General features: G+C 44.2%; 1 protein-coding gene across 1 annotated transcript in view; it reads right to left on the bottom strand.

The window, feature by feature from the left end:
• GNA14 (G protein subunit alpha 14) overlaps positions 1-22,428 on the bottom strand; it is a 221,024-nt gene extending 198,596 nt beyond the window's left edge. The window contains exon 1 of the mRNA XM_007969546.3: positions 20,695-22,428. Coding sequence (XP_007967737.2) covers positions 20,695-20,818 — 124 coding nt within the window. The 5' untranslated portion in view covers positions 20,819-22,428. The remainder of the gene's footprint in view (positions 1-20,694) is intronic.
• Between the last annotated feature and the right edge of the window lie 2,487 nt (positions 22,429-24,915).

The following is a 24,915-nucleotide window of genomic DNA, read 5'->3' as shown; positions in this document are numbered from 1 at the left end:
GAGCAAACAAACTCAAAAGTGAGCAGAAGACAAGAAACAACTAAGATCAGAGCAGAACTAAAGGAGATAGAGACATGAACAACCCTTCAAAAAAAAAAATCAATGAATCCAGGAGCTGGTTTTTTGAAAAGATTAACAAAATAGATAGATTGCTATCCAGACTAATAAAGAAGAAAAGAGAGAAGAATCAAATAGACACAATAAAAAATGATGAAGGGGATATCACCACTGATCCCACAGAAATACAAACTACCATCAGAGAATACTACAAACACCTTTACACAAATAAACTAGAAAATCTAGAAGAAATTCATAAATTTCTGGACACATACACCCTCCCAAGACTAAACCAGAAAAAGTTGAATCCCTGAATAGACTAATAACAGGTTCTGAAATTGAGGCAGTAATTAATAGCCTACCAACTAAAAAAAAAAGGCCAATACCAGATGGATTCACAGCCAAATTCTACCAGAGGTGCAAAAAGGAGCTGATACCATTCCTTCTGAAACTATTCCAAAAAACAGAAAAAGAGGGACTCCTCCCTAACTCATTTTACGAGGCCAGCATCATCCTGATACCAAAACCTGGCAGAGACACAACACAAAAAGAGAATTTTAGGTCAATATCCCTGATGAACATCAATGCAAAAATCCTCAACAAAATACTTGCAAACTGAATCCAGCAGCACATCAAAAAGCTTATCCACCATGATCCAAGTCGGCTTCACTCCGGGATGCAAGGCTGGTTCAACATATGCAAATTAATAAAGGTAATCCATCACATAAACAGAACCAAAGACAAAAACCACATGATTATCTCAACAGATGCAGAAAAGGCCTTCAATAAAACTCAACACCCCTTCATGCTAAAAACTCTCAATAAGCTAGGTATTGATGGAACGTATCTCAAAATAATAAGAGCTATTTATGACAAACCCACAGCCAATATCATACTGAATGGGCAAAAGCTGGAAGCATTCCTTTTAAAAACCAGCACAAGACAAGGATGCCCTCTCTCACCACTCCTATTCAACATCCTATTGGAAATTCTAGCCACGGCAATCAGGCAAGAGAAAGAAATAAAGAGTATTCAAATAGGAAGAGAGGAAGTCAAATTGTCCCTGTTTGCAGATGACATGATTATATATTTAGAAAACCCCAGTGCCTCAGCCCAAAATCTCCTTAAGCTGATTAGCAACTTCGGCAGTCTCAGGATACAAAATCAATGTGCAAAAATCACAAGCATTCCTATATACCAGTAATAGACAAACAGAAAACCAAATCATGAGTGAACTCCCATTCACAATTGCTACAAAGAGAATAAAATACCTAGGAATACAACCTACAAGGGATGTGAAGGACCTCTTCAGGGAGAACTACAAACCACTGCTCAAGGGAGTAAAAGAGGACACAAACAAATGGAAAGACATTCCATGCTCATGGATAGGAAGAACCAAAGACTTGGAACCAACCCAAATGTCCATCAATGATAGACTGGATTAAGAAAATGTGGCACATACACACCATGGAATACTATGCAGCCATAAAAAAGGATGAGTTCATGTTCTTTGTAGGGACATGGATGAAGCTGGAAACCATCATTCTGAGCAAACTGTCCCAAGGACAGAAAACCAAACACCACATGTTCTCACTCACAGGTGGGAATTGAACAATGAACATTTGGACACAGGGTGGGGAACATCACACAGCGGGGCCTGTAGTGGGGTGAGGGGATGGGGGAGGGAGAGCATTAGGAGAAATACCTAATGTAAATGACGAGTTAATGGGTGCAGCACACCAACATGGCACATGTATACATATGTAACAAACCTGCATATTGTGCACATGTACCCTAGAACTTAAAGTATAATTTAAAAAGAAGAGCCAACATTGTGAAAATGGCCATATTGCTCAAAGTAATCTATAGATTCAATGTCATCCCCATCAAGCTACCATTGACTTTCTTCACGCAATTAGAAAAAACTACTTTAAATTTCATATGGAAGCAAAAAAGAGCCCATATAGCCAAGACAATCCTAAGCAAAAAGAACAAAGCTGGAGGCATCACACTACCTGACTTCAAACTCTACTACAAGGCTACAGTAACCAAAACAGCATGGTACTGGTACCAAAACAGATATATAGATCAATGGAACAGAACAGAGGCCTCAGGAATAACACTGCACATCCACAAGCATCTGATCTTTGACCAACCTGACAAAAACAAGCAATGGGGTAAGAATTCTCTATTTAATAAATGGTGTTGGGAAAACTGGTTAGCCATATGCAGAAAACTGAAACTGGACCCCTTCCTTACACCTTATACAAAAATTAACTCAAGATGGATTAAAGACTTAAACGTGCCCAGGCACAGTGGCTCAAGCCTGTAATCCCAGCACTTTGGGAGGCCGAGATGGGCGGATCACGAGGTCAGGAGATCGAGACCATCCTGGCTAACATGGTGAAACCCCATCTCTACTAAAAAATACAAAAAACTAGCCGGGCGAGGTGGCAGGCGCCTGTAGTCCCAGCTACTCGGGAGGCTGAGGCAGGAGAATGGCTAAACCCGGGAGGCGGAGCTTGCAGTGAGCTGAGATCCGGCCAAGACACTTCAGCCCCGGCGACAGAGCAAGACTCCGTCTCAAAAAAAAAAAAAAAAAAAAAAAAAAAAAAGACTTAAACGTAAGATCTAAAATCATAAAAACCCTAGAAGAAAACCTAGGCAATACCATGTAGGACACAGACATGGGCAAAGACTTCATGACTAAAGCACTAAAAGCAATGGCAACAAAAGTCAAAATTGACAAATGGGATCAAATTAAACTAAACAGCTTCTGCACAACAAAAAACTATCATCAGAGTGAACAGGCAAGCTACAGAATGGGAGAGAATTTTTGCAATCTATCCATCTGACAAAGGGCTCATATCCAGAATCTATAAGGAATTTAAACACATTTACAAGAAAAAAACAACCCCATCAAAAAGTGGCCAAAGGATATGAACAGACACTTCTCAAGATATTTATGTGGCCAACAAACATATGAAAAAAAGCTCATCATCACTGGTCATTAGAGAAATGCAAATCAAAACCACAATGAGATACCATCTCACACCAGTTAGAATGACGATCATTAAAAAGTCAGGAAACAACAGATACTGGAGAGGATGTGGAGAAATAGGAACGCTTTTACACTGTTGGTGGGAGTGTAAATTAGTTCAACCATTGTGGAAAACAGTGTGGCGATTCCTCAAGTGTCTAGAACCAGAAATACCATTTGACCCAGCCATCCCATTACTGGGTATATACCCAAAGGATTATAAATCATTCTACTATAAAGACACATGCACATGTATGTTTATTGCAGCAACTATTCACAATAGCCAAGACTTGGAACCAACCCAAATGCCCATCAATGATAGACTGGATAAAGAAAATGTAGCACATATACACCATGGAATACTATGCAGCCATAAAAAGGATGAGTGCATGTCTTTTGCAGGGACATGGATGAAGCTGGAAATCATCATTCTCAGCAAACTAACAGAGGAACAGAAATCCAAGCACCACCTGTTCTCACTCATAAGTGGGAACTGAATAATGAGAACACATGGACACAGGGAGGGGAACATCATATACCAGGGTCTGTCAGTGGTTAGGGGGCTAAGGAAGGGATAGCATTAGAAGAAATACTTAATGTAGATGATGGGTTGATGGGTGCAGCATACCACCATGGCACGTGTATACCTATGTAACAAACCTGCACGTTCTGCACATGTACCCTAGAACCTAAAGTATTAAAAAAAAAAAAAAATCCTCTCGAGTTGAACTTTAAAGTATAGTAAACATGAGTCAGCATCGAATTTTTAAAATCTTGTCCTTATTTATGGTATTTAAGTCTGATATTAAATAATTTATCAGAGTTGTGATTAGTTTATGATTTAACAGTATAAATGTGATTATTTGATTACATTTAGAAACAATATTAGAATGTTTAGAATTAAGACAGTATGGTCTTGTGGGTTTTTTTTTTTTTTTTTTTTTTTTGTAGATGAAGTTTCACTCTGTCACCCAGGTTGGAGTGCAGTAGCTTGATTAGCAAAATGTTGAGGCTTATTGCAGCTTCAACTTCCTAAGCTCAAGTGATCTTCCCACTTCAGCCTCCCGAGTAGCTGGGACTACAAATGTGTGCTACCATGCCCAGCTAATTTTTGTACTTTTTGTAGAGATGGGGTTTCTCTATGCTTCCCAAGCTGGTCTCAAACTCCTGGTCTCAAGCAATCTTCCCGCCCTGGCCTCCTAAAGTGCTAGGACTGTAGACACGAGCCACCATACCTGGCCAAGAGAGTAAGATTTATTTAATCAATCTACCAGAATCACTTAACTGCTTAGATTTTGCTTGCCAGCTTTTTCGGAGGTTTAAAATATTTGAGGATACCTGGGTTTTTAAAATGTGTAAATAGGTTTAAAAATGTTTAAAGAAAATGTATAATTTAACTAACTGAATTAATAAGTGAAGCAAACAGCAGTACATTGAAAACTAATCAAAGGATTAAGAAACATCCCTTTAATTTTTATACGCAAAAAATTACTAGATTTATAAAAATTAAAATGAACATTAAAACCTTGGAAAAACTAGTTTTTAAAGTTTATATTCCACTCTACTAAAGTCAGTATCAACTAAAACATGCAGCTACAAATGTCTCCTTGCACACCAAAAGACCCTATCAAATATTTGAAAACTCGGCTGCACAGAAAACAGTTGTATGCCACTACAATACTGATGAAGATGGGAGGATGAGAGGCATCAACAGAGCACTGCTCACCAGCTGGCCCACAGCATCATCCTATACCCTTTCCACCACAATAGAGTCTAATCTTTCTGCCTTAGGATTGCATAAGATTTGGAAAGAATTTCCAGATATATTGTTATCAAGAGGCTAAGAGCAAAGCAGTGTATATTATTTTATTAGCTAGGATACCAGGTTAACTTCCATTTAAAAAGGGTCTAATCATTTACAGTTCAAGGTTAATATGACACCTTTGTGGTCTTAGAGACATAGATCTTTGCTATCATGTTGCTTTCTCATCCTTAACACCTTATTTCCATTTCATGGTAAAATACGCCTGCTGCAGTTCCTACCATCAGGTTACATCTTCCTCTAGAAGGCAAGAAAGCCTCCTTTCCTTTTCAGATCATAACTCAGAAATTGCTATATCACTTCAATTTACATGCCATTGGCTATCACTTCATCACATGGCCACAATTAGCAGCAGAGAAGGTAAGAAATATAGTATTTAGCTGTGCGTCCATGTGCCCAGATAAAACATCTTGTATTACAGAGAATCTGTATTCAGGAGACTGCTAGCAGTCTCTGACACAAATATGCCACTTTTTATGTTAAAAAAAAAAAAAAAGGTAAAAACCATCAAGAGTATCTATCACATTTGTACATAAAGAATATCTGAAAGTTTAGGAAGCACATAAGATGCATACAATAAATCATTGGCTCTAGAACATTGGCCCACAGTACAATGTCAGTATCCAGTGAAGTTTTCATTAGCAAAAAGTAAAATTTTTTCAAAAAACACATAATGAGCATAATGAATTCATCATACATTTAAGTTTATTCAATTTAAAGTGTTATCTTCCATTAAGCCCTTCTATTATTTGAAGTTCAAATATTCTTTCTTTGTGCAATAATGTTGATACTAAATGGTAATGATGGCAGTGGCGGGCCACCTGGAGCGGCTGCTGCCATCATGCTGGCTGCAGCAGTGAAGCGTGGCTGGACGGAGCTGGTAAGACGCAGGGACAAGCAGGATCCTTGCCCCTTCTGAGTTGGGGTGGAAGCTGCCTGGGTGCTGCCGCAGCCACCCAAACTGCAGCTGCAGACCCAGCCGTCCCTGTACTCTCAGGGCTCAGGAGCAGGCAGGAGCCCTACCCTGCCGGCCATCACTGCAGCTGCCAAAACCACAGCTGCAGACCCAGGCATCCCTACGCCTTGGGCCAGGAGGGCCCCCCCCGCCCTTGCAGGCTTGGAAGTGCCTGCTCCTGCTGCCTGGCTTCTCCCTGCTGTTGGCACCCGCTCCAATCTCAGAGCAAAGTTGGGGCCATGGGAAGCCAAGGGGGGCACTGAGGGAAGCTTGGTGTTAGCCCACAGGCACCCCTTGGCATGAGCATCCTGGGTGCCATGGTGCCATGAACAGCAGCAGCAGGCAGACAGGTTCCTGGACAGAAGGAGGTGGGTCCCTAGTGAGGGCCTGAAGGCTGGGGGCTGGGCTGCCAGTCCTGTGGACCAGAATGGGAACTTGTGGTGCCTTTTCCAGGCCTACCCATAGTCACCCATGGACCAATTGGTGCACACTTTCTCCCCTCTGCAGCCCCTAAAAGCCCCAGGCTTAACCAGAGCGTGGCAGATGTCAGGATGACCAGCTGCAGAGAGGAACTACCCATTCTAGGGCCTCCTCTCTGCTGATACTCAAGCAGATGTCGGGACAACCAGCTGCAGGGAGGAGCAACCCACTTCGGGGCCTCCTCTCTGCTAGCGTTGCAGAGACAACAGGATGACCTGCCTGCAGAGAGGAGCTTCCCTGTCCAGGGTCTCCTCTCTGCTAGGAGCTGAACACTCATGGGACACCCTGGTTGCAGAAAGGAACCTCCCCCTGCGGGAGACTGAGCTGTTCTGTTGCTCAATAAAGCTCCTCTGTCTTTCTCACCTTCCACTTGTCTGCATGCCTCACTCTTCCTGGCCACAGGACACGAACTTGGGACCCATCAAATGTAGGGGCTAAAAGAGCTGTAACACAAACAGGGCTGAAATATGCCCCTTGCTTGCCACATTGTGGACAAGGAGGAGAGAAGAGCTGTGGCCCTTTGGGGACCCCAGACCTGGGAGCTCCCTGAGCCAGGGCTGTGACTCCCTCTTTGGGGCCCTACGGTTCCTGGAGTCTCCAAGCTTCTGGATGCCACCTTGTTCCCCAGTGCCAGCCGTGGAAGCTGCTTGTGGTGTACCTGGTCTGGCTGCAGCCTCACAGAGAGCTGGCGCCTTTGCTGGCACCTGGAACTGCCCACTCTGCTACAGTAAAAGGCATGTCTGACTGTGTGCAGTGGCCACATCCCACAATCGCTCACACACCCCTCGCCATTCGATGCCTGACTCTCCTTGGCAGGTGTGGGACCCAGGCTGGTAGCGTGAGCCAAGCTCAGTTTGCCAGGCCAAATGAGCAAAACAAGCTCAGCGGGCCTTAGCAAAATTCAGGCAAAGGCACCACCAGCCACAGAGGTTTCCAGACACAAAAACAATACCCCAGAGATCCTGTAACAATCATGTATTTCTCCATTTAGCAAATGTTATGAAACACCCAGGCACTATACAAGATGCTGAGGATTCTCATGTCACAATAGTCTCTACACTCATACAACTTAGAGGCTAGCAGAGAAGAAGGATGGTAAGTACAATTTCAAACTAGGATAAGCACTATTTTAAAAAAGAAATGTAGAAGGTGCTATGGGAGAAATATTCTGAGGAACTTAATTTGGACTGGGGAGTCAGCAAAGGCTTCCAGGAGGAAGAGATATTTAAGATGCATCTCAAAATGAGTATCAGTTCACTAGAAGACCAGCAGAAACGAGTGTTGTAGGCACAGAGATTGGCATGTGCAGTGGCCTAAGTAGGATGAGTCTGGCTCACTGAAGATTCTAAAAGATGGTCCTGTGGCCAAAACTAAGTAATCATGGAGAATAATGGCAGAGGGTCATTAGGGGACAGAGAGAGGGTCTCACAGGCCATGCACAGATTTAAATTTGCACCCAAGACATAGAAAGGTTCTGAGCAGAAAAACAACAATCCAATTTACATTTTTAAAAGGTCACTCTGGCTAGCAGAGTGAAGAGTGAATTTGGGGCTAGGGAATGGTAGATACATTTAGCAATTCAGATAGGAGATGGGGGAGAACAGAATGGCAGAGAGGATGGCAAGAAGTGGGCACAGCAGAGATTTGCCCCCATGGGGTAGATTTGGGTGAGCTGTCTGGCTCTGGGAGACAGAAGCAGAACTGTGATTAAGAACCAAGACTCTGGCGTCAGACCACCTGGATTCAAACCCTGGCACCACTCTGGCCAGTGAATCTTGCCATGGGATAGGCGTCAATTTTCCCATCTGTAGAATGGAGAGGATACTACTGCCTCTACCTCAAACATGATGAGGAATAAACAAAACCACTCATTAAAGTACCTAGAATAATGACGGAATGTATAAATGTTACACTTTAATAGAGCCTTTTCCATTATTAGTGTTAGGTATAACATAAAAAGAATGAAAAAAGACCCTGGATTCTGGTGAGTGAAGTGTTTCAGAGTAAAGCAACAGTAAAGAACAATTTACAAATTTCTCAATTGTAGTTTTGGTTACATACCAAAATCTTACCATGTATAGTTACTAGGAAAAGTCTTCTTGGAAATACAAGACAATGGGCTGGCTCATGCCTATAATCTTCAGTGCTATGCGAGGCTGAGGCAGGAGGATTGCTTGAGGCCAGCAGTTCAAGACCAGCCTGGGCAACACAGGGAGACCTTGTCTCCACAATCAATCAATAAATAGATAGATAGATAGATAGATAGATAGATAGATAGATAGATAGATAAGCAAGCTGGGCATATTGATGCACCTGTAGTCCCAGCTACTCAGGAGGCTGAAGTGGGAGGATCCCTTGAACCCAAAAGTTTGAGACAGAAGTTGATCACACCACCGACTCCAGCCTAGGCAACAGAGTGAGACCCTGTCTCACAAATACAAAGGAAGGAAGGAAAGAAGGAAGGAAGGGAAGGAGGGAGAGAGGGAGGGAGGGAGGAAGATAACATGGTAAGAGAGGAAGCAAGAGAGAGGTGGGGAAGTGCCAGGCTCTTTTGAACAACCAGCTCTCTCAAGAATTAATAGAGTGAGAACTCACTCCCAAGAAAGGGCACTAATCTGTTTTTGAGGGATCCAATCCCACGACCTAAACACCTCACAGGAGGTCCCACCTCCAACACTGGGGATCAAATTTCAACATGAGATTTGAAGGAGATGAACATTCAAACCACAGCACCAGCCGATGTTCCACGGAGAGTGGATTTTCAATGAGAAGACTGATATATGATGGCTCTTACTAGAATATGGTTCCTCAGCACAACTAAGTTCATTAATAGAAATATAACTACCTAATGATTATTAGCCATAAGATCATTGCAGTTTTTAGAAGCACAAATTTTTGAAGAGTACATGCAAGTACAAGGATCTATGCAAACATGAACATTTGCTACTTTTTGAAATAATTCTTGCCAAGGTAAAACATACATATGTGCTTGCTCTTCCTCTTTGTCCACCAGCCTGGCACCTTGGGACAAATGCAAAAAGACCCCTACAAATTACCAAGCTTAGCCCTTAAAGCCTCTTCATCAAATTGATGAGGGAGAGATTTCTTTACCTGCAAACAACAAAGTATTCCCTAGACAGATTAGTCTCAGGTGCATCCTGGAAGTCTGCTGAAAGCCCAGTGTGACAATCAGAGGCTGACCAGCTCCTGAGTTCCAGGCCAATGCCATAAAACAGAGGTTCTCAAACTTGAGTGTGTATTAGGATCGCCTGGAGAGCTTATTAAACTGCAGATTGCTGGCTCCACTCCAGAAGTTCTGCTTCAGACAGCTAAGACGAGGACTTAAGAGTCTGCATTTCTAACAAGGTCCCAGGAGGTGCTGATGCCAATGCTGCAGATCCTGGGAACACACTTTGAGAACCACCGGTAGAAAACATCTGATGACATAATTTGAAAGACCCCAGAGGTCATCTGGTCCAACCTTTTCATTTTACAGGTAAGGACCCTGGGGTTCAGAGGAAATGTCTTGCTCCTGGTCATATACCCAATAACTCAGAGTCTCCCCTCACCAAAAAAAAGCAACTCAGTTCCCAGAGCCTAAACATACTGCTTATCTCATGATGCCAAGTTCTGGCCACACATCAGGTCGCCACTCTGAGAAGGAGCGCCAGCAGGGTCTTCATGCTGTTGACTGTCTTCTGCACATGCCCTTCTGGGATGTACATGGTAGTTCCGTCAGGACCTCACAATGGTAGATGAATGACCTGAGCCCAGATAGCAGATTTGGCAGTGCAATGGGCACTACTTCTTGGATCTGGGGAAAGGGGAGGTGGGAGAAGAGCTAGGGACTCAAAACACGTTTACTGGTGGTGTTTACAGCTCCTGGAGTACTAACTTCTTGAAGAAAAAAAATAGTTCCCATTAAGAGGTATTGGGTCATGAACTAATCAGATTTCTGCTGGCTTGAACTTTCAACTTCCTAAGTTTTACCACTTTTCACTGTTCTTTGCTATTAATTTCCTTTCTGTTCCACAATTCCAAGAATAGCACTGTCTCCTTTACCTTGACTCTCGCTGTAATGGACTCTTTAAACCTAAGCAGCACACACTGAGAAAGGAAAAAAACAGGAGACCTGGCCCTCTCCATCAACTTCAGAGAAAATTTAAATTTTGGACAATTCAAACCACATATGGAATGAATTTTTGTATCCTATCAGCAACCTCATAAGTAATTTTCTTAAGTATATTTTAACTTATCTATTCTATTGTTAAAATTGTTGAGCTGGGTGCAGTGGCTCATGCCTATAATTCCAATGATGCTGGAGACTGAGGTAAGAGGGTCACTTGATACTAGGAGTTCAAAACAGGCCTGGGCAATAGCAAGACCCCATCTCCCAAGAAATATTTAAAACTTAGCCGGCTGTGGTGGCATGCCTGTAGTCCCAGCTACTTGGGAGGTGGAGGTAGGAGGATTGCTTGAGCCCAGGAGGTCAAGGCTTTAGTAAATCATGAAAAGAAAAATTATTTTTGTTGTTAATACTGAGTACCAGGAGGAGGCATATCACATAGGTAATACTTTTGCGTTCATATTCTAGAAAACTTTAGCTTTTATTGCTACTGTCTGGTTTTATATGTGCAAGTTTATTCTGAAAAAATACTGGAAGATCAATATATTAAATATCAAATGTAGTCTTATAATGAAGTAATTAACAGGACTCTGAATGATCAAGAGCACTTGCTTGTTCTGTAACATGGGTATATCAACATGTATTCATGGAAGAATATTTCATATTTGATAGTCAACTAGCCTATCTCATTTCAGATTGGTCAAGTATCATTCTGGCTTTCAGTGCTCACACTGTACCGTCCAGTCATTATTGAAACATTGCACCAGGCACAAAACTGGTTCAGGTGCCAGGATACAGGAACAAGACAGCACAGCCCCACTCTCACGGAGCTTGCAATCTATTGGGGAGCAGATGAGCCAACAAGTAAGCAAATAAGAATATCAGGTAAATTCCAAGATAACAGCTATGAAGAAATAAAGCCAAGTTATAGAACCAGACAACTAAGAGTAAATGGTGCAAGGACAATTTCAGGTAGTATGATCTGGAAAGGCCTTGTCAAGAGAAGAACTTTTGAGCTGAAACGTGAAGATAAGGAAGAAACAGCCATGTACATGGAACAAGAGTAGGGAACAGAAAAGAATGTTCCAGGCAGAAAAAAGAGCAAGCTTAAAGACCCAGAGGTAACAAATGTGCGTCTGAAGAACACAAAGAAGGTGAGTGTGGCTTCAGCCCAGCGAACCAGTGGGAGAATGACCCTGTGTACATTCTGAGAAGTAGGAAGGCATTTGGCATTTATTCCAAGTGTAAGTAAAAGACACTGAATTTAAGTAAGGTAATAATACAATCTAAGTTTTTAAATGGACCAAAGAAGGGCAAATGTAGGGTGGGAAATCAAGAGGACATTGCAATAACGCAGGTGAATTGCAGCTTTGGATAGGGGAAGAAGGGGTGAGATTTGGCAAATGTTTAACACCAGAGACAATGCTGGCAGATGGGCTGTGAGAGTTTCCCGGGATAATAGGATACATGTGTGAAATTTTCATAGCCCTGTAGAATAAAGGCATGATTTTAAAAAACAAATTCAAGAAATTAACTGGAGCAATATTAAATACATTTTAATATTTAAAGACATCTACCTCCTTTTCATGATTCCATTGTCTGAAAGCTTACATTTAGTTTTTCTTTGAGTCTGCCTTTACCAATCCATTTGGGAAAAGCTATTTTATGGAAAATCTCACATTTTTGTTGTGGATCTTTGTAATTTGGGGCTGCCCAGCATCTGAGCACTTATGTTCTGGGGGAAGGGTTTCAAGAAAGGTAGGAGGCAGCAGCCCACCCCCTTTCCCTACGGTAGAAAGCTAAGGCTGGCAGAATTGTATTTAACACACACCTAAAATAAAGAGCACTGACTATGTGCCAGGCACTCATCTAAACGCTCTAAAAATGACGACTCATTTAATTCTCATGATAGTATCTACCTCATTGGGTTGCTATTCCCCTCTAACAGACAAAGAAACTAATGTACATTCAAGGATGCACACAGCTTATCAGTGGAAGAGCCTATATTTTAAACCCAGCAAGGCTGGCTCCGTGGAACATTCTCCTAACTGCGATGTCACACTGCCTCTCCCCAACATGGTAGTTCAGCACAATCAGACAGATGGAGGTTTTGAAAAGTGACACCAGGGTGCAGAAGATGGTCACAGGTGATTTGCAGCTCTGCTGTGAATATAAGTGTCGAGCAGCAGCAGTGACTGGCAGGGCGGTGGAGTCCACTGACTGTGTCCTTAACAGCCTTGTCTGGTACTCGTGTTTGCTATGTCCAGAGTCCTTTAAATTCTGCCCTTTTGCTGAGCCTCCTCTCCAATTTCCATTCATTCTATTTCCTGCTTCCACTCTAATAAATTATTACTCTGCTTACATGGTCTACAATCAAGAATCTTGGCCAGTATGGCTCATTTACCCATCAGCAGAGAGCCAATCTTCATAATGAATGTGAGGGCTCCTGCAGAGGTTTTTGTGGTCCCTTCCAACTTTAGAGCCCTTGGATTCACGCTAGTATATTTTCTTCCTCTAACAGTATTTGCAGCTGTGGCTACCTGGCTCACAGGGATCCCGGTCCCTGGCCATCTGCACTCAGGTGATAGTCATGTCTATGATGCACGTCCCCTGGCCAGAACTGACTGATCCAGGAGTGCACCCTGATGCCACAACCTGGCTAAAGGTCAGCGGAGAGGGCTCTCAAGCTTGGAAGGGGATGGAGTCAAGTTCTGTTGATGGCTATGCCTAGAGAGGAGTCCCCGAACCCAACTGCCCTGGCACTTGCTCTTTATTATTCAAATCCTCTTTGAATTCCATGAGACGCCCTGGTGATAATCCTTCTGATAAATTATTGTCTTCTCTTTGAATTTCAACCATCTTTAGTATCATCTTAGCTTTGCAGCGATAATTCACTGAAAATCCCTCTCCTACTCCCCAATATCATGACCTCCCTTCATATAGCCCTGCAGATGGGAGTTGTTACGGTGGTATTTTCCCCTTGTGGTTTAAGTATCATGGGAAATGAGAAAGCAAAAGATGACATAAACTAGAAGGCATCTTTTAAAAAGAAAAACAAGCAAAAAAGACCATTTGAGGATGAAGACTTTATTTACATTGCTTTTTGCCAAACTCCACTGTCAGATTTTTCCACTTTATATCTGCCCAGTGCTTAAGACTTATTAAAACCTCAAAACTTTCATCCTCTAATGACATGATTTAGCACCTTGATTCTTTTGGTATTTGGATACTGTACTAGTAATTGATCTGAATTAGGGACTTGATAGCTTTGTTTCAAATGGCTTAAACATTTTTTAAAAAGATCCACTAAAGGGAATCACAGCCTCTCTGAGAAATGGCTGAGTTCTTCCCCAGCTGCAGAAGAATTGGTACAAGATGAGCCTGGGGCATGTTGTTATGCCAGAAAACAATGAAATGCTCAAAAAAAAAAAAAAAATGACAGAGGCATGTCACAGTGACACAGGAGTCAGCTTGAAGGGGATCTCATTGCACGAATCGGATACAATTAGAGCACCAAAATGATTAAGAACAGTAATGAAGTAAAAATCATTGAGGGAAAAAAACCTAGGGATTCATGAATTTGCATGGGGAGGGAGGCAGGGAGGGGAGGGAGGGAGGCAGGGAGGCAGTGAGGGAGGCAGGGAGGCAGGGAGGCAGGGGAGGCAGGGAGGGAGGGAAGGAGGGAAGGAGGGAGGGAGGCAGGGGAGGCAGGGAGGGAGGGAGGGAGGGAGGGAGGGGAGGGAGGGGAGGCAGGAAGGAAGGGCAAAGGTAAGGCTGTTGCAGTAGAATGTCAAGTGCCAACTGGTAAATGTGGAGAGTGCTGGAGTTGGAAAATCATTCTGCAGACACCATGTTATAGATTGGATCAGGTGGAAACCATCAATGACTCCTAAATTTTGATAAGAAGCAGGGTATTTACATGACCTTATAAAGTGTCTCTCCACAAAATTATGATACAGTGGATAAAACAGACAACATCTTAACCAGGTCATCAGAGTTATCACCACCACAGAGGGGCAGATGGACATGGTGTGCCTCCAGATGCCACCCCCGAGGACACAACAGCACGTATCCAGTGTTCCAGCCAGAAAAGCACTGTTGGAATCTCTAATCGTAAGAAAATCACCAGTTAAATCCCAAATGAGAAACCGTCTGTTAAAAAAGGGAGAGGGGACTGTATTTTTCAAAAATTCAAATCGTAGAAGCAATGACTTTGTGGAAAAGTTCAGATTAAAGAAACTAAAAGGATACGAGAACGAAATGCAATCCCTGAGCCTCCCCTGGACCTTGTACTGGAGGTGGGGGAACACCACTAAGGACATTACTGGGTCAACCTACAAAACTGGGATATGGATAATAGATTGGACACAAATATTGCATCAAAGTGAAATGTACTGACATTTCATAAGTGTACTGTGCTTATGTAAGAGATTATCCCTATTTTTAGAAAAACACACTGAAGTGTTTAGGGGAAAAAAGGCCACAATACATATAATTCACCCTCAAACATTGCCAAGGGAAAAGGGCATACCTGTGTTGTTTGTGCTATTCTTATTCCTGCAAATTCTTTATAAATTTTAAATCAGTTCCAAATAAAAAGTAAAAAAAAAAAAAAAAAAAAAAGATTGACTGCAAAGGCACAAGGAACTTTCTGGGATGATAGAAGTGTTTGTAGGTTGTGATCATACATTTGTCAAAACTCAAAGTGTACACTTCAGGCTGCTGACTTACTGTATTCAATAAAGATTTGCAAAGGTCAAAGGGTAAAAGTCCAGTATTTCAAAAGGTTCTATATTCCTTTAAAGGTAGACAGAAGAAGGGGTACGTGCATTTGCCTCTCGAAAGGCCTCAGGAACTGCTGTGTTATGGATGGAAGCAAGCTATCTGGTGAGATTGGTTTGCTCCAGCCAGGATGAACAGAAGCCACAGACAAAACCACACAATCCTCCTTTCTGAAGCATATTATGGCAAAAAAGCAAGCATTTTTGTATTAATGTCTATTTTAGACATTACTCCCATAACTGGTTAAAATAAGACACAGGCCAGGCACTGTGGTTCATGCCTGTAATCCCAGCACTTTGGGAGGCTGAGGCAGGCAGATCACTTGAAGTCAGGAGTTTGAGACCAGCCTGGCCAACATGGTGAAACCCTGTCTCTACTAAAAAAAAAAAAAAAAAAAAATTTAAAAATTAGCTGGGCATGGTAGTGGATGCCTGCAATCCTAGCTACTTGTGAGGCTGAGGCAGGAGAATCACTTGAACCTGGGAGGCAGAGGTTCCAGTGAGCCATGATCATGCCACTGCATTCCAGCCTGGGCAACAGAGCATGACTGTCTCAAAAACAAACAAAAAATAAAACAAAACACAAAAACTCAATGAAATCTGGCCCCCAAGGGATCCTTCATATGATCCCAGATCCTTATAACACCATTTACTCTCCTCAGAAATTTCCCTAGATGGTGAAGAGAGTTTTTGCATGTCTCTCCCAAGCCCCCACGCATAGACAATAGTTTGCATCTTACCCTCCCCATAGTTCAGGGCCCACTCAGATGATGCCTCAGCCAGAGGCTCCCCCTTTACGCTCTGCCTGTTCCACCTCTTAATCTAAGCTTTTATGTCCATCTTCCTCATAACAGCTATTTGTGAACTGTCCTTCTCCAACTCAGCCCTTGGGAAGGAATCCCTGCACTGTGGCTGGCACCTTGGAAAAGGATGTTGCATTGAACTAAGCTCAGATAAAGGAACGCGGGCATATTTACCATTTCATTCCTTTTCTCCTTCACAGAGCAGGAATTCACAGAGTGGGAAGGTGTTGTCATTTTCTTTTTTTTTCTGAGACAGAGTTTTGCTCTTATTGCCCAGGCTGGAGTGCAATGGCACGAACTTGGCTCACTGCAACCTCTGCCTCCCAGGTTCAAGCAATTCTCTTGCCTCAACCTCCTGAGAAGCTGGGATTACAGGCATGTGCCACCATGCCCGGCTAATTTTGTAGTTTTAGTAGAGATGGCGTTTCTCCATGTTGGTCAGGCTGGTCTTGAACTCCCGACCTCAGGTGATCCACCCGCCTCAGCCTCCCAAAGTGCTGGGAATACAGGGTGAGCCACTGCACCCAGCCAGTGTTGTCACTTTCTATGTTGAAACTCACATTATTTGCACCATTTTCTGGAATGGACTTCCTGCCCAGGAACATGATAGCTAATTCTAAAATGGGATCTTGTTATAATCAATCCAGTAAAACTTTTTGGGACCAGATTTTCAACTTTTTGGTATAAGTAGGAAGAGAGATTTTAAGCTCAGAAAACACTAAGGGAAACTCAAAGCAAAACATTTCTGTTAAAGCACTACCAGAACAATTTATACAAACTTCTATGCAACCCATAGTTGGTCAACTAAAAATGGAAAACGACACCTCTCTAGGACCTGAAGATACTCAAAAACAGAGTGATGATAGCTGACACAGCACTCACTGCCATCCAAAGCCTGGAGAAGTTAGTCCACAGCTAAGACACTATAGGGCTAGGGTTCAAACCCAGGCAGACTGTCCTAAGAATCTACATTTTTCATCTCTACACTATTGTTTCTGGCTGAACTTAGTCCTCCCGCCAAAGCTTATATGTTGAAATCCCAACCACTAGTACCTCAGAATGTAACCGTATTTGAAGATAATGTCTTTAAAGAGGTGATTAAAATGAGTGGAGCCCTAATACAATAGGAACTGGTGTCCTTATAAAAGGAAGTGGCCTGGCACAGTGGCTCACGCCTGTAATACCAACACTTTGAGAAGTTGAGGCAGAGGGATCATTTGAGCCCAGGAGTTTGAGACCAGCCTAGGCAACAAAAGCTAAGAAAAAGAAAAGAAAAATAAGCCCAGCATGGTGGCTCACACCTGTAATCCCAATTACTAGGGAGGCTGAGGTGGGAAGATTGCTTGAGTCCAGGAGGTCAAGGCTGTAGGAAGCCATGACTATACTACTGAACTCCAACCTAAAGAGTGTCAAAAAAAAAAAAAAAAAAAAAAAAAAAAAGAAGGAAAGAAAAAGACAGGGATGTGCATGCCCAGAAGAAAGGCCATGTGAGGCCACAGGGAGAAGGCAGCTGTCTGTAAGCCAAGGAAAGAGGCCTCCAGAAAAACCAAACCTGCCAAGCCAACACCTTGCTCTTCGACTTCCAGCTCCACAACTGTGAGAAAATTAATTTCCTTTGCTTAAGCCTCCCAAGTCTGTGGTATTTTGTTATGGCAGCCCTAGCAAACTAATTCAGCCAGTATGTGTTAAATACCAATTCCTCTTCCTTCCAGAGAGCTCCAAGGTGAGGTCTGCATCCTGAATTAAAACTCAACCCAATTAACAAGCCATACTTCACCAATCTGCGTTTAACAGGAAAATCAATAAAAGATCTCATTTTCCCTTATTTAATAGCTATTGTCCTGACACTTTCTCCCTATGCTGATCAGTACTCACCAATGTTCTTATCAGAACTCTTTTTTGTCCTACTTTTATGCAAGGAACTGGTAAGAAGTTTCTTTCTACTAAATTCAACCATCTCCTTTATTTTCTCCATCTCTTTCTGATGAGAAGGCGTCATGCCAACATCTTGCAATTACTAGCCTTAACCAAACAACAGCTTTTATCTTTCCCTAGTAGACACTAACCCATGCTTTTATTAAGCAAACACAGGATACTGCACTTTGGATGCATCCTAAAATCATTTTGTTGCAAAAGCATGCTTCATTTTGAAAGAGATGGTGGCTTTGGAGGTCATCCCATGCTCCACAAAAGGATTCCAAACTCCCATTTGCAAAGTGGGGTTTTTAACTGAGACACCTGAACAGTGGATGCTCTAATCCACCTACCAGAGATGGGTGAATTTTTCACTCAAATTGCATGACTTCAGACAAAACAGTGCCTACCCTCCCCTAAAATTCCTCTCTCCTCTGAGTCACTGGCTCTTCCTTGAGAAGAAATGGAGCTGTGCCCCAGGACCGTACAGATTGAAATAAATCAGAGGTTTTGAAGTCCATCCTTGGAGTTCTGAACAGCTCCATGTAGTTTGGAAACTGTATTTTTCACAGGAAAGTTTTCACTAAGGGGATGTACTAGTCACAACTCGGCAAGATGAAAATGGTGTCCAGAGGTCAGACAGTGCCACAAGGGCGGTAGGAGGAGGACTGGAGCAAGGGCCTGGGGAAATGAAGAAGACCCTGGGTCACCCTGATTAATGTGACTTTCAAGGCAAACAATTTACCTACAAACATTTCTCCCCTATTTTGTGTGTCAATGCAAGCATTTTACATCCAACAAACAGGCTTATTACCAACACAGTATGGCTCAGCTGACTGCACAATTTTTCATAAGAGAGCCAGCGTTTGTCAAGCTCCTGGTATATTCTGGACACTGTACTTCATGTTGACACAAATCAAAGCATTGCAAAATGAAATAGGGTTCAGCCTGCCCTTAAAACAAAAGTACATATGCAACTAAACCCCTCTGGTTTGTGGGGTTCAGGGCAAAAGTACAAAACCCCCCTCCTAGTTATTTTCTAGTGTTAAACAAGCTAGCAAACTGTCATGTATTCCTCCTCCCTTGACAACAGTAGCTTTATAGCAGCCTAGAAGGCCAGGGACAGTTTAGAATTTTCAGACCCTTCAGAGTTATGGGCCAGACACAGAAATAGCAGACCTGGCCCATGAACAGAGCCCTTTCCCTTCCCCACCCAAGCTCCCTCTCTCCTAGGGGGGCCTCTTGGGCACCCACGGGGACTCCCCTCCTCTCCTATCCAGCCCACATTTCCAAACTCTTTTAAGCCCCAGCAAACAGCTGCTCCTTTGTGAGCTCTCCAGGGCTCAGGCCTTAGAAGCTGGTATGGGGCCCTTTGGGCTGGATATTCCATCCAGGTCTTGGGAGGGAGGGGGCAGCATGATCTCTGGGTAGCCAGCCCCCTTGGACCTACAGACTTCCAGGTCTATGGGGAGGGGCACACCGCCACCCCCTCCCCCCGACTCCCAGAAGGCCAGACTGGGCCCTTTAAACCCAGGGGATAAGGGTAAGGGGGTTCTTCCGCCCAGGTCTGAAGGCCGTACTGGCTGAGAGCCTTCTCTATACCACACTAACTAGATCAACTTTTTCTTTCCTTGAAGCTTTCTGGGAGGGTGACACCTATACAAGGAATAAAGATGAATAAACAGATGGTATGAGAGAAGATTCCTGTTCAAAAGGGATGAAAGAAAAAAAGCTGAAATCTTTGTGGAAAAATTGACAGCTAATACCATGGTCTGAAAGAAAAGGTAAAATGTTCCTCAAACAGCAAATGTGTTGACAGCGTTCTAGAAAGTCTGAGGAGGTGGGATCCTCACCTCATGGCATAACTTGGGCAAACCTTCAACTGTTTTCTTTGTGTTTGAAAGTGGATGTCCTACCCAGACCTTTGCAGAGAGACCAAAGGAGCTGGATGAAGACCTGCCAGAGGCACCAGGGCAGCCAACCTAAATCCTAGGGCGTGGACACACTGAGTCAAGATGAGCAAGGGAGGTTTGGGTCTGCTGCGAACACAAAGGCCTGGCCAAAGGGACCCATGGGGGGCAGGCGTAGGAGCTCACGGTCAGAGGAGCAGCAACAGCATGGGCTTCACCCCCACAGCTGACCTCGCATCGGCTTTGCCTTTTCCCAATCAGGGCAAGTTGGTCAGTTCTCCAGGCCTCCATGTTTTAATTCTCTAGAATAGAGGTATCACCTGCGCGCATCACCAGGTGATGATGCCCGTAAGAACTTAGCACGGTCTGGCACATGGTAAATTCTCAAGATGCTTCATCTAGAACTGAAAGCGTGCGGGTCGGAGCTAGCCCTGAACCCAAGATGTGGGTCACCATAGACCCCAAGCTGGGTGTGCTGCGGGCGGAGGAGTGGAGGGGGTTTTGGGGAGAGGGGCACGCCGAAACACATAGGGTACAGCGGTCAAGAGGTCAAGTGTTACAGGTCCCTGTCCCGTTTGGGGGCAGGGGAAGGGGGTGCTTTTTCATGTCGCCCAGCCAGAGATGTAAAGAACAGACGCCCTAAGGCCCCAAGTTGCTGGCATCCATGAGCTCCAAGGTGGAGGAGGAGGAAGCCGTCCTGCACTCCGCTGGGCTCCAGGGCCGCGCGGGTCCGGGCCAGTAGAGCGGCCGGGAAGGCTCGGGAGGGGAACGCCCGGCTCGCGGGGGTCGGAGACGCAGCCACTCACCCAGCAGCAGCAGCTTGAGCTCGCGGCGCGCGTCCTTCTTGTCCCGACGAAGCTGCCGCTCGATCTCCGCACTGATGCGCTGCGACTCCTTCTCCTCCGCGGACAGGCAGCAGCAGCCGGCCATGGTGGGCTCAGCTCAGCACCCGACGGGGCGACGCGGCCCCGAGCACTCGAATCTTCGGCCCGGCCTCTCACCCGGCCAGCACGCGACGGGCACAGGGGTGTGGAAAGACCGGGGCCGATTTGAGCTTTGTAGTAACAGGCCTGGATCTCCGAGGCTCAATTCCCCCTCGAAAGTCGGCTCTGAGGAGGGGGCGAATCCCGAGTGCTGGGAACGCTCGAGTGCACCCCGGGTCGGGGCTCAGCCTGCCCCACTCTCGCTCTGGGGAGGAGGAGGGCGAGTCGAGAAGTTGGGAGCGTTGCTGGCCCCGGGAAGATGCGAGCGCCCCTTGGCACAGGAGCCGGACAGCAGTCAGGGGGCGCAGACGACAGGTGGAACGTCGGTGCTCCGGGAAGAGTAGGATCTCCTGGGCCTAGGGGTGTCCCCAGGCAGGAGGTACGCGCGGAGTGGGTTGCAGGCAAAGGACCTGGCTGGCCTTTGCCTGGAAAGTTCTGAAAACCTCAGCAGTGACCGCAGACTAAGACCAAGTGGAAAGGTTCCCGCTAGCGCTTGTGGCTCTAAGTGGCAGGAGGAGGCGGAGCGTCTCGAACCTGCAGCCCTGGCGTCTGCCGGACTTGGCCTTCTAGGCACCCCAAGCCGAAGGCGCCTGGAAGTGAAAGGGGACCAGCAGGGGGTGGGAGCTGGCTTCTCGGGGAGCAGCCCCCACACTCGCCTCCCTGGCTGTGGCGTCCCGGCCGAAGTTTGCTGTAACCTGCGCGCTCTGGCAGCCAGGCCCCGGGTTCCGACAGGTGAGTTTCGCCAACTCACTCGCTCGGAGAAGGCGGCAGCAGGCTGGAAGAGGAGCGGCGCCAAGCGTCTGCTGCGAGACGCAAAGCCCCAGGTCTCTACCCGGACCTGAAGTGGAAGCTTGCCCACTAGCTTCACCACCACGCACACCCGGGTTTCCTAGACGGGCTCCTTCCGCTTCCTGGACGCCCCGGCCCAGCTTGGCCTTGGCCCAGCTTGGTCAGCTCGGCAATTTGCCTGTAAAGTGTGGCTGGGCCTGAGCCTGGTGGCTCTGAGCTCGGAGAAGGAGCCGCCGCTGGGTTCAATTATAAGAGAACTGCAAGAACCCAGGGTAAATATCCTCTCGGCCTCCGGACGAGGGGGCTGGGGAGAAAGGGAACTGCTGATTGCTTTGCATTTTATGATGGGAAAGACACCTGCTTTGTAGAAAGGGCTGACACGTTCCTGGTAGCACCTGGCAAGTTTCCTGCCCAGCCCCTAAACCTAACAGCCGCCTTGCGATTGTGTCCTCACTGACACCTTGGCCAGGATCCTGGAACATCAGGGTCAAGTTTGAGCAGCATTAATAAAAACTTAAAATTAAAAAGCACTTCTTGTACTTAAGTGACACGATAAAATGCATATTACAACATCTGACTTTTGTCTGTGTAGATTTTGATGCAGAAAAGGGAAGGTGGAGAGAGGGGATCCTATTGGCCACAGCAATGAACGTTCTTTTCTTCTCAAGTCAGTATAGGTTTATGCTAATGGGGCGTTAGGCAATTAGATAATGCTTCCTCTACTAAGAGCAGGCATAAGTGCCTTTCATTTGAGTAGCAAGTATTTTATCAATTCAAACTGAGGAGCACATTGAGTGGAATGGTATGTGTCATTATATAAAGAAGTTGGTATCGCGATGCTATCTGGCTGCGTGTTCTTATTATTTTGCAGTTTAAGAAATGTAGAGGAATCAGACATTAAAAATGTGCATACATTCTTTAATGTGTGACTATTTTAGTTTTATTGCAGGCATAAATTGACGGTAACAGTGACCCCTACAGGAAAACTCCTGGACATTTCACATTTGATCTTTGGCCATTTAATAGCCTGTTTCTTCTCTCTTAGCGCTTACGGATTCATTTACAATTTGAGAATAAGATCTCTTGGCTTCTCAAAGTCATGGTTGCATCATAATTATTATCATTTAAAAATTATAAATTTTTAAAAATGATTAAAACTAGGGCAAATTTGAACTCTTATGTTAACTGGAATTACTGACACTGACCTATTAGGTTTAAAGTTGATAAGATTTTAAGAATGTTGTGAAACATATTGATTATGGCAAATTTGTACAACTTCCCTGGGCTAGTCAGCTTGGCAGTATATATCTGAAGCCTTAGACATGTCCATCCTCTTTGGTCAAACCAGTAATTTCTCCCTTAAGAAATAACTAGAAAGAAGCCTCATGATTTATGCAAAGGTTTTATTGCCAATACAACAACAAAAACTCACAACCTAAATGCCTAACAGCATGGAAGAGGTCAACTTAAATTATGGTTTATCCATACAATGAGATATTTTGGAGCCATGAAATATGTGGATATGTGAGTAATAAACATGTGAATAAATTTGGAGAAAATCCTCAAAGTACATTGAATGAAAAAGGCAAGATCCAAAAATATAAAGAGTATGATAAGTTTTAGTATGAGAATACACATACATATTTTTAAGAGACTAAAGGGACACACATCAAAAAGGTAACTTGCTCTGAGTCATGGCTGTTTGGTTGATTTTCATTGTCTATTAGAAAATTTGGGCCGGGTCCAGTGGCTCACATCTGTAATCCCAGCAATTTGGGAGGCCGAGGCGGGCAGATCACCTGAGGTCGGGAGTTCGAGACCAGGCAGCCTGACCAACACGGAGAAACCCCGTCTCTACTAAAAATATAAAATTAGCTGGGTGTGGTGGCACACGCCTGTAATCCCAGCTACTTGGGAGGCTGAGGCGGGAGAATCACTTGAACCCGGAAGGTGGAGGTTGTGGTGAGCCAAGATCATGCCATTGCACTCCAGCCTGGGCAACAAGAGCCAAACCCTGTCTCAAAAAAAAAAAAAAAAAAAAAGTAAAGAAAATTTGGGGCAACTTAACGTAAAGTTATTTAGTCTCCACTTTCCTTAACTATAAGATGAGAGGGATGAGCCAGAATAAGCTCAAAAGGATCACCCGACTCTAACATGCAATTATTTCTTTGATGACATTCACACTTATCCAAAATTATTTTAAAATAATCAAAATCCTAAAGTTGTTAATGAGCATCAGCCACTGGTAAGAAATAGAAAACTGGGATATCACAAGTTAATCGTTTTTATACTTCTATGTTGTATTCATCTCTATCTTTCTTATCTGTAGAATCTGGGAAGTAAAATAATAATAATTTTAAGATATTAATCCATTTGAAACATCTTTCCAGGAAGGGGTAGTTTTGAAAAGAGTTCTTAATAAAAGAGAATATTTATCTTCCTAAGTTATTTCAAAAAAGCTGCAATTTTATTTTATTCTTCTTGAAGACAAGAGTGCAGACTGGACCTGAGTTTCAGATATCTGCCAAGTGTGGCTACGAGGGTGAACTAATTGTCTGATAGTCCTCTGAATGTCCACTGGGTCCGTACCAGCTCCTGTACCAGGCAGTGAGGATTCAGATAATGAGACAGTTCCAGACTTTCGGTAGAGCTGTAGTCTAGTAGAAAGAAGTAAAACTGAGACCCTGAAATCTGAACCTACCCCTTCCTGCTTCCTTACAGAGAAGAGTGAGAGCACAGAGTCACCTGGGGGGCTCCCCAGGCCTACAGATGTGCACAGCAGCCTCGTCTCACATCACTCTCCTGGAACTCCAGACAAATGGAATTTTGTGTTCTCCCTACCTCCTGCCTCCATGCCTTTGTGCATGCCGTTCCATCTTCCAGGAATGCCGTCTCTCACCCTAGGCAAAATTAGGTCATTTCTTTTTCAAATGCATCTCTTCTAAGGAAGCATCTCCACCCCTTGTCAGTTAGACCCATCTTTCGCTACTGCTGGAACCCTGTCAGCATCTCACTCTGTTATACCTGTCTGTTTCTTCTAATCCATGAGTTACTCACAGGTAAAGAGTTTTTCTTGCTTATCCTGGTATTCCTAAATTAGCAACTTTCAGCTGACTGAATAAATACTGAAACCAAGAAGAATTAGTCTGAGATGCAAGAAAAGAAGGTGCTTGTGGTGGAAGACAGTGACAACCAATAAGCAAGTCCAAAACAAATGAATGTGTAACTTAGGAAGAACTCGTATATGTGAGCTGC

This window comes from Chlorocebus sabaeus, chromosome 12 (assembly GCF_047675955.1).
Source record: "Chlorocebus sabaeus isolate Y175 chromosome 12, mChlSab1.0.hap1, whole genome shotgun sequence".
Lineage (NCBI taxonomy): Eukaryota > Metazoa > Chordata > Mammalia > Primates > Cercopithecidae > Chlorocebus > Chlorocebus sabaeus.
Note: the sequence above shows the minus strand (reverse complement) of the source record. Positions and strands in the feature narration are given on the sequence as shown.